The sequence below is a fragment of the Astatotilapia calliptera genome, chromosome 23 (assembly GCF_964374335.1).
Source record: "Astatotilapia calliptera chromosome 23, fAstCal68.1, whole genome shotgun sequence".
NCBI lineage: Eukaryota > Metazoa > Chordata > Actinopteri > Cichliformes > Cichlidae > Astatotilapia > Astatotilapia calliptera.
In genome coordinates, this window is record NC_137443.1 from 11,213,889 (window position 1) to 11,228,966 (window position 15,078).

Genomic DNA, 15,078 nt, shown 5'->3' on the forward strand with positions numbered 1-15,078 from the left:
AATGTGTGCAAACATACGGACAGATAGCGGATTTTTACACACTTGTTAGTGTTATTTAATGCTAAGACCACGCTGAGTGGCCTGCGTTCACTCAGCGTGGTCTGACGTAGGCTGGGTGTTGTGCTGGAAGCGAATTAATCACAGCCTAAAAATTTATTAATCGCAACTCGAAATATATGTGTATATGTGTGTATATATGTGTAAAAATCGGGACAGATAGTGGTTTTTAACACACTTGTTTGTTTTATTTATTATTAATTGTGAGTACAAGCAGTACAAGCAGAACAGGGCTTCAAATAATTGTGAGGGATTTTTACTGAATGTTTTCCACCCGTTTAAATCTAGCACATTGTTTTATCCATATACATCTTCAAGTTCACAGAACATAGGCCTAATTCAACAGGCAAAATGTGGAGGCAGGAGTGGCCAGGTATCTGCGAGCAAGGCGGGCCAGCTGGCTGTGGGCTCCTGCATGAGCTGCCCACCACTGTAAGGGACAGTCCTCTAAGGCAGTGCAGGGCTCTGCTCTGTAGCGCTGTATGGCTCTGTCCTGCTGTACCTCCTCCTCTGACTCAGAGTCAGAGTCCATCTGCAGCAGGCTCAGCCTCTTCTTGGCTGGACCTTCTTCTGCAGTGTGTGATCTTCTAGGAGAGTCTTCATGCAGCATGCCTGCCAGTGTGGTCCACACTGCTTCTCTGTCAGTCTTGGGCACACTGCGTAGGTCTTTAAAACGTGGGTCCAGTGCAGTTGCGATCTGGAGCCATGCATAGTTGGTATGTTCCTGGCGGGAAGCAAGGTCTTCCTTAAACTTCTCTTTAAACCTCACCACATATGCAGGGTCCTCATCAGTTACTTCCATGACACGGCGCAGGTGGCAGAAGGCTGGTAGAACTACAGAGCAGGAGACGTAGGCCTCTCCTCCCAGCAGTTCAGTCACATATCTGCAGTGGAATACACACACACACACACACACACACACACACACACACACACACACACACACACACACACACACACACACACACACACACAGAGAGAGAGAGAGAGAGATAAGACAGCAAATTAAAAAAAGCTTTTTAATACTAGGTAATATTAATAAAATATTTGATTTCATTTATTTTTTAAATAAGACATTTTCATAATAACAAAACTGATTTAAGATGTATGTTTGATACATTTAATCTAAACCTACAATTATGGTCACAATGACAGGCTCACCTGCAGGGCTCTAGGGCTCCAGGGCTCCAGTCTCTGGAGTTTGTCCCACTCTGGAGGCGTCAGGAGGACAAGTTTATGCTTTTGTTTATCCAGAGTCGCGGTTACTGCAGTTTGGTTGCGGATCAAGCGCTTCACCATCTCCAGCGTGGAGTTCCAGCGCGTAGGCACGTCCTGGGCCAACGGCTCCTGCTTGCGCCCCAGTGACACCTGCTCTGCGTTCAGCTCTGCTGTGTTTGCTGGGCTGTGCTTAAAATGGCCAACAATTTTGCGGCATTTGGCCAGCGCAGTGACAAAGCCACTGTCTGCGAGACTCACTGTGATGCATCTCTGTAGAATGTGCGCGGTACACGGCATGTGATTGAATGGCATGATGCGAGCCGCGGCGATCATATTGCGCGCACTGTCCGTGCCTACTGTTGTCACCTTCTCCTCAATTCTCCACCTGCGAGCAACAGTCTGGAACTGCTCTGCACAAGCCTCCGCAAAGTGCCGCTCTTCCGTTTTCATTATAGTCAGCGCAAAGGATGTCAGACCCCAGGCTTCAGTGATTAAATGCGCAGTAACTCCCAGGTAATTGTCATTACTCAATGATGTCCAGTGGTCTCCTGTCAGAGCCACGCATTCTGTGTGAACTAAAGCCTCTTCTTTTTTCTTTTTCTCCGTTTCATACAGTTCGTGGATTCGAATTGTTATTGTGCTTCTCGCTGGGGGCTTGTAGGACGCGTCCTGAGATGCAACCTTTAAAACATCCGCAAAGCCCTTGTCCTCCACAATGCTTAGCGGTCTGCAGTCCTTTGCTATCCATTTGGCTATATTGTCGGTCAGTTTGTCCAAAGAAGACTTACCGAGTGACCTGCGTTCACTAAGAGTGGTCTGACGCAGGCCGGGTGAAGCTGCTGCCCCGACAAACGCGTGTTTGGCATTAAGGTGGTATTTTAAGGTCGAATTTGAACGGTGAAATTGAAACTCTTTACTACAGTGAGTGCAAATTACAACGCGTTTGTTTATTGTCCCATCTATGTTCTTCTTGTATTTAAATTCCCCATCCAGAAGGCCATCCGCTTCCTGCTTCTCCATTTTCAGTGGCGCGGTAAACAAATCAAGTGGAATTATGGGAGCGACTTATCTGCGTGTTGCGCTAAATAGTTAAATATTCTAACGTAATTAATTCCAAAATTTAATTATCACAATTAACGCGTTAATTTCGACAGCTATAAATATAATATAATATAATATAATATAATATAATATAATATAATATAATATAATATAATATAATATAATATAATATAATATAATATATCATGTTGCTATTTAATGTTTTTTGTTCGTGTTGCAGCTGCTCTGTGAGCCAAGCTTTCGTTGTCTAAATTCAATGGCAATATATCTCTGCACCACACGATGGCGATAGATTCTCACAGACAGTCTGTGCTCTGCTTCCGCCACCAGTCATCTTTAAATCTTTTTTTTAATTCAATGAAACCTTTATTTAACTGTCCATCTCGCGGCATTACTTAAAAAAAAATCATATTTAAATACAAAGAAGATTAAATACATGAACGACAGTAAATTGATAAAATAAGAGCAAATAAATATATTTACAAATGATAGCAACATCAATGGAATAAAAGCATGAACAGCAGCAGAAGGAGAAAGAGGCCTGTATCTACATTATTACTCTGGCAGCTCTCAGTCTCCATACAGACAGGACACGTTGCAGCGTAATTGCAGACAGGTGCGTGGGCCTGAGCTCCGCCCAGGCAGAATGACGAGTGGAAGAAAGCAGCAACACAATAAACATATGTAGCCTTGCGGAGCCGGCCGGGCAGACACCGAGACAGAGTGCAAAGATTTTATACGTGACAACACACACAAAAAAACACACACAACAAAAATCAGAATGTGTTTGTGATTTGGATTTTTATTTAAAGGTGAAACCTTTTTTCTTTTCTTGTTTTGCCAGATTAGACATTTTGATTCATTTCATTTAGTTTTTTTGTTTTACTTTGATGCTATAATAGATGTTTTTAAAATGTAGTCATATTTAATACTATATTGCATCATGGCAAAACAACAGTCTCCTCAAGCTGCTTTATACTGTAAGGTGAAAACACTACAGTAAAAGCCAGAAAACCCCAACAATCCAATGATCCCCTTTGAGCAAGCACTGGGCGACAGTGGGGAGGAAAAACTCCCTTTAGGAAGAAACCTCCGGCAGAACCAGGCTCAAGAAGGGGCGGCCATCTGCTGCGACCGGTTGGGGGTGGGTGGGCAATCTCAGTCCACGAGGGCCGGTGTCCCTGCAGGTTTTAGATGTGTCCTCGAACCAACACAGCTGATTTAAACGGCTAAATTAGCTCCTCAACATGTCCTGAAGTTCTCCAGAGGCCTGGTAACGAACTAATCATGTGATTCAGGTGTGTTGAGCCAAGGTGAGATCTAAAACCTGCAGGGACACCGGCCCTCGTGGACTGAGAATGCCCACCCATGATATAGGGAGACAAGATGAAGTATACTTCTAATGGCCTATTTTAGCAGTTAATTTTTAACAATCAACTGGTGGTAATCCATCATCAGAATTGAGGAAAGGTGGTGTTGATGGAGACTCTACAGGAGGATTCACTGGGGAAGCCATACCTGCACTTCTGCCAGGGTGTCTTGGACGTACCTGAATAAATGTAGTTTTCCCTGGAAGTGGACGAGGATTAATCTGAGACGGAGTCTCCTCAGAACATCTCCCCATCATGCTTCTATGGTCCAACGATGCCAGCTTTTGTCCTTTCTGTTTTTCTAATTTAAGCTGGAGTTGAGCGTCTTTCACTCTAGATTTTAGATGACCTATCTCCTTTTCTTCATTGGCAGCCTTTTGGATAATCTGGTTCACTGGTCCAATGAGCTCCTCTCTTTGTCGGAATAAAGCGTACTCGGAAGACTTTACCATGTCATTGTACTGCTTTTTAAATGATTCCAGCGCCCGTGTTTTATCTAGTAAAGCTGCATCTAGATCCTTGCATCTGATACGTAGACAGTTCAGCTGTTTTTCAAGAAACTCCGTTGTTCCAACAAAGGGGGTGCCTTCCACTCCGTCTACGTATTTCTTTTTTAAGTTGTGGAACATATCCCTAAATTCCACCTTTTCTTTTCCTCTCAAGGGATGTGGAAATGCCTTTTCAAAGGACAAAACGCACTGGCACAATTCCTCTTGGAAGTAGCGCTCTTTCTTCTCCAGCCAATTCACTTTGGATATAAATCTTTCCCGTTGCTTTTTTGTGGAGCGCAGTTTCTCTTCCAGCGCCACCTTTTCAGCCAGTGCCTGATTGTGTGCCGCTTTTACTTTGTGCCGGTCCACTGCTGTCTTTCTGTGGTTTTCCTGCTCTGTGCTTAGGGCCTTTTTGATGTCTTCAATTTTCTTTTTCAAAGAATCAACTTCGTCTTCAAGCATAGCCTTCATTTTCTTTTCCAAGGCCAGAGCTCTAATATTACTCTGGCATTTCTGCTTGATCGCCATATTCTGGGCCTTTTGGTCGTCTATCACTTTGCCCATTTGACCTTTCTCCTCTGTTAATTCTTTCATGTTTTTAACCATAAATTCATTTTCGTCTTGTAACTTTGTATTATGAAACAAAACACCGTCAATCCAACACTGCGAGGATTGACGTTCTTCCTCGCGTTCCTTAACCGCATTGACGGTCACACCTCTACTATTTTTTACTGCCGTCTGCAGCTTTTCTATTTTGGAGTCATACATGTTGATCACCTCTTCTAACTTCCTGTCTGCAGCATTTGCTTTGTTTTCCAGTTTTTTAGTATTTTCCTGGTAAAACTGCTGCATCTTATTTTTTTCCTCTTTGTGGCGTTTCAATAATAATTCAACAACTTGGCTGTTGTGAAATTGCTGACGTGCCACCTTTTCTTTCTCTGTTTCCAGCAGTCCTTGCAGGACTTGGACTTCGTCCTCGTGTTTTTCTTTAAGCTCAGCCAGAGTTTTCTCCGTCTCTGCGCGGAACTTTACCAGAGCTTCGTGGTCATCTTTTATCGAGTCCAACCTGTCTGCGATGTTTGTCCTGTCATCCAAGACCGAACCCAGCAGCTTATTATTCTGCAAAAGTTCATTGTTTTCTTTTGTTAGATCCTCGATCCGTTTCTTATTGACTGTATGCAGGTTTTTGAAGTAGTCAAGCTCAGTTTTGAGCTTTTCAACCTCGTCGATCATTGGCTGCAGTCTTTGCTCGAACTGTCTGGCATATGTTTCTTTTTCTTTTTCACTTTTTTTAACCATTGTTTTCGAGAAATTAACATTTCTGTCTTTGTTAGCTTTCGAACTCATTTCTGCTTTTTTATGTGCTGTATCACTCCAACAAAACGATAGCTTAATGAATTCCCTTTGACAGCTGTCCTCTATTTATAGACTTGAACATCAAAGGATGAAAGGACTGTCACTATGACATCACCACGTTCTGTGACGTAACAGGGCTTTGGAGCGTGATGTCACGGGGGTGGGCGTGGAAAGGATTTTGGGGGTCTAAACAAAGCGTGTCTTTTTTTTAAAACTTTATTTAACAAACAATGAGTATACAACATACGAACAGATGAAGTATACAACAGAACATGAACACAAAAAGCCAAGGGTGAAAGAAAAAGGTAACAATTATAAGAATACACGCAAAAATTCACATACATATATTGTTGTGAGAGCCTTTTTGTTGGTGCAGTCTGATATTGATTGTATGTGCATGTGCACATCCTTAAAATAATGACAGAAATATGGTGTTTTGTTAGTAAACTTACATTTATGGATAAAAAATTTAGCTAAAAGTATTAAGAAATTTATCATAAAAAACATTTCTCATACTTCTTGGGGAACTTAAAGAAACAGAATAAAACATTTTCCCATCGTAAAGAAAACTCCCTTAAAATATGGACAATAACAAAGCTGCTAAATTCCTTCCAGAATCTCTGTGTAAAAGAACAGTACCAAAAAAGATGTGTCACCGTTTCTGGATGATCCCCACAGAAAGTACAATTAGTATTTATGTCCCTTTTAAATTTGACCATGTAGTGACTGGCTGGATAACATGTATGTCGAATTTTAAAAGAGACTTCTTTCACCTTATTTACAATCAAATATTTATGGGGGACCATCCAGACTGTCTTCCGCTTGATATCTGGAACACTGATTGGAAAATTATATAGTGCAATAAAGTCGTTGTAAGTAAGTAGTTGTCCCTCTTTACTAACCAGCTGAGCCACCAATAGGATCCCATTTTGGAGCCAAGTTTCCAGGAAAAGTGATTTATTTTTCTATAAAATATCTCTGTTGTTCCAGATAAGGTATTTGTGAGGTGAGAAGTTGTGTTTATAAATGAGGGTCCACGCTAAGAGGACCTGCTTATGGAAGGATGAAAGCTTTACAGGGACTTTCTCAACATTGTAATTACAATTTCAAATAAAAGTAAAGCCACCAAAACGAGAGAAAATGTGGTATGGTATAAAGTTCCAGATAGAGGTAGGGTTTTAAGAAAATGTTTGGCCCAATTAATTTTGAAAGTGTTATTTAAAGTAGAAAAGTCTAAGACGTTAAGCCCACCTGATTCGTACTTATTCATCACAACAGTTTTTCTAATATAGTGCGTACGGTTTTTCCATATAAAATTAAAGAGCATACGGTCAATATCTTTACTACTTTTCTTATCCAGATGTAAGGAGAGAGCAGCATATGTTCATCGGGATATCCCTTCAGCTTTAGTAATTAACACTCTACCTTTCAAAGACAAGTCCCTTGTTCCAAGATGGCGCCGCCGCGTATGGATGCCCCGGTGCTTCAGTGCGTTACTTCTGTTTTGTTTTTGTGCATAACTTCTGTGTCTGGGCACTCCTCTGGATATTCTTACACTAGAGAAGAGCTTCTTAACTACAGGACTACAACACCTGTGGATTTACTTCCAATATTTGTCGCATCTGCGGCAGATTTACTGCAGACTCTGATCAGGAAAGTGAGACGCCGAAAGCGAGGAAAGCGAGCCGGCGCACTCGTGCGTCTGAGGAGACGCGGACTGCGAACTGCTCTTCCTGGGATCTTCCTTTCCAACGTACGCTCACTCAGGAATGAGATGGACGAGCTGGCCCTGATGAGAAGCATGAACAGAGACGTTGCCTCCTCCTGTGTCTTGTGTTTTACGGAGTCGTGGCTCTGTGAGGACATCCCGGACAGCGCGCTCAAGCTGGAGGGCTTTCATCTGCTGCGCGCGGACCGGCAGGCCTCTCTCTCTGGTAAGACCACAGGTGGACGTGTCTGCTTCTACATTAATAGTGGCTGGTGCACAGATGTAACAGTGATTGCTCAGCACTGCTCTTCCTCTCTGGAATACCTTTTTATTCACTGCAAACCGTTTTATTCTCCGCGGGAGTTTGCTTCATTCATCTTGGCCGCTGTTTACATCCCGCCAGATGCGGATGCGCAGGCAGCTCAGTGCGCACTCGCGGAGCAGATACTGCACATGGAGCGGACATTCCCGGACTCTCTCATCATTGCTCTTGGGGACTTTTACAACACCCCCCTCCTCACCCCACACAAAAGAGGATTTCACACCACCTCCTCCCACCACAACCCTTCATATTCATGAAGCAGATGCGAGGAAGCAGTTTAAGAGTCTGAATGCTCGGAAAGCTCCCGGCCCAGACGGTGTGTCTCGTCTACTGGACGCAGCCGGAGGGTTCACTTGGTTGTTTGCTCTCAATAGAAGCTGAGCGCGTCTCCGTGTCTGTGCTGGTAAACGATACTGAGTCCCAGTGCTCAGTAAACTGTACACCTGACCGTTATTCTCCCACTGAATCCGGTGTGTCCACGGTCCAACACGTGCTCAATACGATGGTGCTGACCGGTGCCCAAACACACCAGAACACCAAATAAGTAAAATAACACAAACACGAACTTCTCCATGGCTCGTCGGGATGGCAACTGCTCCAAAAGTGACACATGAAATAGGCTGACATTTGAGTTTGACACGGGAGGTGAGGGGGTGTTTTGAATATGCTTGACTCCGTCACGAGGTTGCGCACAGCATCACCGGCAAGGGGGCTTGGTTTGAGAGGTTTTTGGCATCTGTGATGTGATTTACAACCATCCACCCATGTACAGCAAGAAGCCGCACTCACAACCGTGGGCATCAGCAAGTTGGTGAAATTTAAACAAAACAAAACAGCATTCCATCTGAAACTCTCTTATTGTACCCAAAATACAAATTTTAGTGATTACATGTGGCTTCATTAATTATGTTCAAACGGATGAATACATAACGCAAGTAATAACTTTATGATCAGTCAGTGAATGAAGGAGCTCAAGAGTGCAAATATAGTTGCAATAAAGTGACAAATATGCCCTTTTATGTCAAACAAAGACCGAAATAAGTGGCATCAGTGTGAGGATGAGAATGAGCGATCCAACCTCACACTGCAGATATCAGGGCAAAGCACAGTGGGGGGGTTGCAGTCTGCGCGCACAAGAGGGCTAACAACGCTGTGAGTGACGGAATCCACCCAAACTGAGGAACAGCTTGTTCCCCAGAGCTGAAGCCTGCACTGTTTGCACTATAATATAATATAATATAATATAATATAATATAATATAATATAATATAATATAATATAATTAGGGCTGTCAAATGATTAAAAATTTTAATCAGATTAATCACAGCCTAAAAATTAATTAATCATGATTAATCACAACTCGAAATATGACCAAAATGTGTGCAAACATACGGACAGATAGCGGATTTTTACACACTTGTTAGTGTTATTTAATGCTAAGACCACGCTGAGTGGCCTGCGTTCACTCAGCGTGGTCTGACGTAGGCTGGGTGTTGTGCTGGAAGCGAATTAATCACAGCCTAAAAATTTATTAATCGCAACTCGAAATATATGTGTATATGTGTGTATATATGTGTAAAAATCGGGACAGATAGTGGTTTTTAACACACTTGTTTGTTTTATTTATTATTAATTGTGAGTACAAGCAGTACAAGCAGAACAGGGCTTCAAATAATTGTGAGGGATTTTTACTGAATGTTTTCCACCCGTTTAAATCTAGCACATTGTTTTATCCATATACATCTTCAAGTTCACAGAACATAGGCCTAATTCAACAGGCAAAATGTGGAGGCAGGAGTGGCCAGGTATCTGCGAGCAAGGCGGGCCAGCTGGCTGTGGGCTCCTGCATGAGCTGCCCACCACTGTAAGGGACAGTCCTCTAAGGCAGTGCAGGGCTCTGCTCTGTAGCGCTGTATGGCTCTGTCCTGCTGTACCTCCTCCTCTGACTCAGAGTCAGAGTCCATCTGCAGCAGGCTCAGCCTCTTCTTGGCTGGACCTTCTTCTGCAGTGTGTGATCTTCTAGGAGAGTCTTCATGCAGCATGCCTGCCAGTGTGGTCCACACTGCTTCTCTGTCAGTCTTGGGCACACTGCGTAGGTCTTTAAAACGTGGGTCCAGTGCAGTTGCGATCTGGAGCCATGCATAGTTGGTATGTTCCTGGCGGGAAGCAAGGTCTTCCTTAAACTTCTCTTTAAACCTCACCACATATGCAGGGTCCTCATCAGTTACTTCCATGACACGGCGCAGGTGGCAGAAGGCTGGTAGAACTACAGAGCAGGAGACGTAGGCCTCTCCTCCCAGCAGTTCAGTCTGCAGATATGTGCAGTGGAATACACACATACACACATGGGGTGGCTGTAGCTCAGGTGGCAGAGCAGGTCAGCCACTAATCAGAAGGTCGGTGGTTCGATCCCAGGCTGCCTCCTGGCTGCATGCCAAATATCCTTGGGCAAGATACTAACCCCGTGTTTGCCTACTGGTGGTGGTCAGAGGGCCCGGTGGCGCCTGTGTCCGGCAGTCTCGCCTCTGTCAGTGCGCCCCAGGGCAGCTGTGGCTACAATGTAGCTTGCCATCGCCAGTGTGTGAATGTGTGCGTGAATGGGTGGATGACTGAATGTAGTGTAAAGCGCTTTGGGGTCCTATGGACTAGAAAAGCGCTATACAAATGCAGGCCATTTACACACACACACAGATAAGACAGCAAATTAAAAAAAAGCTTTTTAATACTAGGTAATATTAATAAAATATTTGATTTCATTTATTTTTTAAATAAGACATTTTCATAATAACAAAACTGATTTAAGATGTATGTTTGATACATTTAATCTAAACCTACAATTATGGTCACAATGACAGGCTCACCTGCAGGGCTCTAGAAGTGTCTCCAGTCTCTGGAGTTTGTCCCACTCTGGAGGCGTCAGGAGGACAAGTTTATGCTTTTGTTTATCCAGAGTCGCGGTTACTGCAGTTTGGTTGCGGATCAAGCGCTTCACCATCTCCAGCGTGGAGTTCCAGCGCGTAGGCACGTCCTGGGCCAACGGCTCCTGCTTGCGCCCCAGTGACACCTGCTCTGCGTTCAGCTCTGCTGTGTTTGCTGGGCTGTGCTTAAAATGGCCAACAATTTTGCGGCATTTGGCCAGCGCAGTGACAAAGCCACTGTCTGCGAGACTCACTGTGATGCATCTCTGTAGAATGGGCGCGGTACACGGCATGTGATTGAATGGCATGATGCGAGCCGCGGCGATCATATTGCGCGCACTGTCCGTGCCTACTGTTGTCACCTTCTCCTCAATTCTCCACCTGCGAGCAACAGTCTGGAACTGCTCTGCACAAGCCTCCGCAAAGTGCCGCTCTTCCGTTTTCATTATAGTCAGCGCAAAGGATGTCAGACCCCAGGCTTCAGTGATTAAATGCGCAGTAACTCCCAGGTAATTGTCATTACTCAATGATGTCCAGTGGTCTCCTGTCAGAGCCACGCATTCTGTGTGAACTAAAGCCTCTTCTTTTTTCTTTTTCTCCGTTTCATACAGTTCGTGGATTCGAATTGTTATTGTGCTTCTCGCTGGGGGCTTGTAGGACGCGTCCTGAGATGCAACCTTTAAAACATCCGCAAAGCCCTTGTCCTCCACAATGCTTAGCGGTCTGCAGTCCTTTGCTATCCATTTGGCTATATTGTCGGTCAGTTTGTCCAAAGAAGACTTACCGAGTGGCCTGCGTTCACTAAGAGTGGTCTGACGCAGGCCGGGTGAAGCTGCTGCCCCGACAAACGCGTGTTTGGCATTAAGGTGGTATTTTAAGGTCGAATTTGAACGGTGAAATTGAAACTCTTTACTACAGTGAGTGCAAATTACAACGCGTTTGTTTATTGTCCCATCTATGTTCTTCTTGTATTTAAATTCCCCATCCAGAAGGCCATCCGCTTCCTGCTTCTCCATTTTCAGTGGCGCGGTAAACAAATCAAGTGGAATTATGGGAGCGACTTATCTGCTGTTGCGCTAAATAGTTAAATATTCTAACGTAATTAATTCCAAAATTTAATTATCACAATTAACGCGTTAATTTCGACAGCTATAATAAACATATATAAATAAAACCACTTTTTTTTTTACGTTAGTAATTCCTGTTGTGCATAATTTTATATTATTGTTAATAATAAATGAATTAAAGCAACAAAACAACCTGAAGAGCCGGTTCGGAGCCGAAAGAGCCGGCACTTTTTAGTGAGCCAAACCGAAAGAGCCGGTTCTCTAAAAAGAGCCAGAAATCCCAACACTAGGATATGTGATTTTGGTCACATCGCACATCCCTACTCTGAGGTTCTAGCAAATTAAAACAAATGAAATATTTCACTGGAGCTTTAGATCCCTCTCTGTCCACAACAGAGGAAAAACAAGGCACCAGTGAAGGATCACCCTGCTGTGCTCTGGTCATATTCAAGCTCTGATTAATGTCCTCAGGAATCATTTCAGGGACGTCACATGTGGAGATTTTTTACAGAATCAATGGGTGACACGAAAGAGTCGTCTTCATCAAGCATAGCCATAAACGACCCCGACAAATCCACAATCTCACCCATTTTACGAGCCTGAGCACGAGTAATTGCGCACGCAGGAAACACCTCTGAAGCAGTGGAGCCCGAGTCAGCAGCAAGGGCAGGAACATCAACAACTTCTGGCGGGGGAAAAACATGCCCACCAGCTAGATCATTACCAAGAATGAAGGAAACTCCTTCGATTGGTAATCGCTGGCGCACGGCGACTTTAACGTAGCCCGACACTAACAGCGAATGCACCCATATGCAGAGGGGCTTTGGTGACACTCATTTTTATTCCCCACACTACTATGTCGGAACCACAGGATGTTTTTCAGACAAAGGCAGCACAGATTCTAGTAAGAATGAGTGGTACGCACCCGTATCTCTAAGAATCGTGACTGGCACTTTATCATTTTCTTCACCCGTCAACGAAACAAAGCCGCATGACACAACTGCGGATCAATGTCAGTTTTCGGGTTTTGTTCAGCCTCCGCGTGCACCTTTGGCGAGCAAGCGGTTTTAATCAAACCCACGCCTGCGGGGAATTTAGTGCCCCTCGCTTCTTTTCTTTTTAATACTGGACACGCAGCAATCAAATGTCCTGAGTCGTGACAATAAAAACATTCTCGACCGTTTGATCTAGCAATGAACGCTGATACATTTTTACGCACTGCTCGTGGTGACTTTTTTCGTTCAGAGAAATTTTCCTGAAACGAATTCTGTGCACAGAACACACTTTTGTGCGTTAAAACAAACTCGTCAGCCAGGAGTGCCGCGTTAGTGAGAGACGACACCTTTTGTTCGTTTAAATAAGTCACGATGCGTTCCGGCAAACACTTTTTAAACTCCTCCAGCAAAATAAGGGTTTAACTCTTCCACGGTTTTAACTTTACATGAACAACACCATTTCTCAAACAACACATTCTTTTCTCGCGCAAACTCAACAAAAGTCTGGTTAGCAGTGTAATGTTCTTATTCCTCTATGAATAAAACATCAAGAATTGCTCCTGGTGCTAGCTTCAGCTAGCTGTTTATTATTCTTTCTACCACAATAACTTCTTCTTCTACTCTGTATATCTTATTGATCCCAGAGCGCCCCCTGTGGGTAGCTTCAACAATAGCAACTATCATTACATCCCCTTTCCAAACAGGTTGGTGTTATAATAAGCACAATTCCAAAGAGAACTGTTACTCGGTAACATCTGAACATTCTTGTCTAACATTCAACATGTTATAAATTGTGCAACAAGCTACATTCAGTAGTATTCTTTTTTTTTTTATATAACCAAAAATTGTAGCACAAGTCAAACAAAATAAATCCAAATGTATACCTTACATCTTCCAGAATGAACCAAATGAATCCCATACAGCCCTCAAGCACATTAGAACTCTTCACCTTTGACAGCTTGAACAGTCAATAACACATAACTCAGCAGGTATCAATTAAGTGTGAACAATTACTATTCTAAATGAATTATTATCCGTTGTTTACTTGTGATTTATTATTATTATTTTTTAACAATTCTTTACCACAACAGTTCACACTTGTTCTATGAGCCTCTCTGTAGGTTTCTTAGGTCTGGTAGACCTTCTCAGTATCTCAGACATTGGGGAAGTTGAAGGAGGCTCACTGTGGTGCTCAACAGGGTTAGCACCTCGTTGTTCAGTTCCAGTCTCTGTGTCCTGATGTTTAACATCCTGTGTCTTTAACAGACTTCTCCGGTTTCTTCTTAACACTTGTCCATTCTCTGTCTGAACAGCAAACGATCTGGGCCCTACTTTGCTGAGAACTGTTGCTTTTTTGTCCCAGAAATCTGGACCTGCAATCCTCACAACATCTCTTTCCTGAAGCGGTTCCAGACGCCTTGCAGTTTTGTCATAGTTCCCTTTCTGTCTGTGCTTGAGTTTCATTCTTTTGTCGGTCAGCTTGTTGTCATGTGCATTGTCATTTTCCTTGGAAATGTGTGGAAGTGTGGTGCGGAGCTTGCGATGCATGAGTAGCTCAGCAGGTGATGCCCCACACTCCAGGGATGAAGCTCTGTAGCTTAGCAGAGCCAGGTAAGGGTCGGTCTTACTGTCTCTTGCTTTTTTGAACAATCTCTTTACTATTTGGACTCCTTTTTCTGCCTGTCCATTCGCTTGGGGATACAAGGGACTAGAGGTGATATGTTGAAATCCATATTGTTTTGCAAAGTCACTAAATTCTCTACAGTCATATTGTGGACCATTGTCACTGATGACACACTGTGGAATTCCATGTCTGGCAAAAAAGCCCTTCATGTGTGTGATGACTGACTGTGCTGATGTACTGGAAAGCTGTGCCACTTCTGGATAATTAGAATAGTAGTCAATCACCAAAACATAGTCCTTGCCATCCAGATGAAATAAATCCGTGCCTACCTTTTGCCATGGTGCAGTGGGTAGGTCTGCTGCCAGCATTGGCTCTTTTGTTTGTTTGTAGTGATGTTTGAGACATGTTTCACATTTCTGTATCATCTCTTCAATATCCCTGTTGATGCCTGGCCAGTAAACTGCTTCTCTCGCTCTCCTTTTACATTTCTCCACTCCAAGATGTCCTTCATGGATACGCTGAAGCATGTCTTTCCGCATGGATTGCGGTATGACAATCTGGTTTTGTCTCAGCACCAGCCCATTAGCCATGCATAAATCAGCTCGCACAGAGTAGAACCCTGGACAGACTCCTTTTGACCACCCATTCTGTATAAGGTGGGATACTTTCTGCAGCACTGGATCTTTTGTTGTCTCCTGTACAATTTGCTGCAACATGACATCTGATGCTGGGAGTGAGGCAGTTACCATGTTTACATGTGTTTCAGCCTCCTCGGCTGTAGTGCTGACTAACCTGTCACCACTTGGTGCTGGCGCTCGGGATAAAGCATCCGCAAGTACGATATATTTCCCAGGCGTGTAGATCAGCTCAAAATCATAGCGCTGCAACAC

General features: G+C 43.6%; 1 protein-coding gene across 1 annotated transcript; it reads right to left on the reverse strand.

Annotated features, from left to right (window-relative positions):
- Positions 1-336: 336 nt before the first annotated feature.
- Positions 337-11,668, reverse strand: LOC145424459 (E3 SUMO-protein ligase ZBED1-like). The gene is made up of 2 exons (XM_080297816.1): positions 10,446-11,668; positions 337-941 (listed from the first exon to the last, which is right to left on the reverse strand). Exons 1-2 carry the CDS (start codon positions 11,516-11,518, stop codon positions 392-394), a joined length of 1,623 nt encoding a protein of 540 aa, XP_080153942.1. The 5' UTR covers positions 11,519-11,668; the 3' UTR covers positions 337-391.
- Between the last annotated feature and the right edge of the window lie 3,410 nt (positions 11,669-15,078).

Coding starts and splice junctions, on each gene's coding strand:
- LOC145424459 (XM_080297816.1), bottom strand. CDS start 11,518: ATGGAGAAGCAGGAAGCGGATGGCCTTCTGGATGGGGAATTTAAATAC. Junction 942..10,445: donor ACACTTCTAGAGCCCTGCAG/GTGAGCCTGTCA, acceptor ATTCCACTGCAG/ATATGTGACTGAACTGCTGG.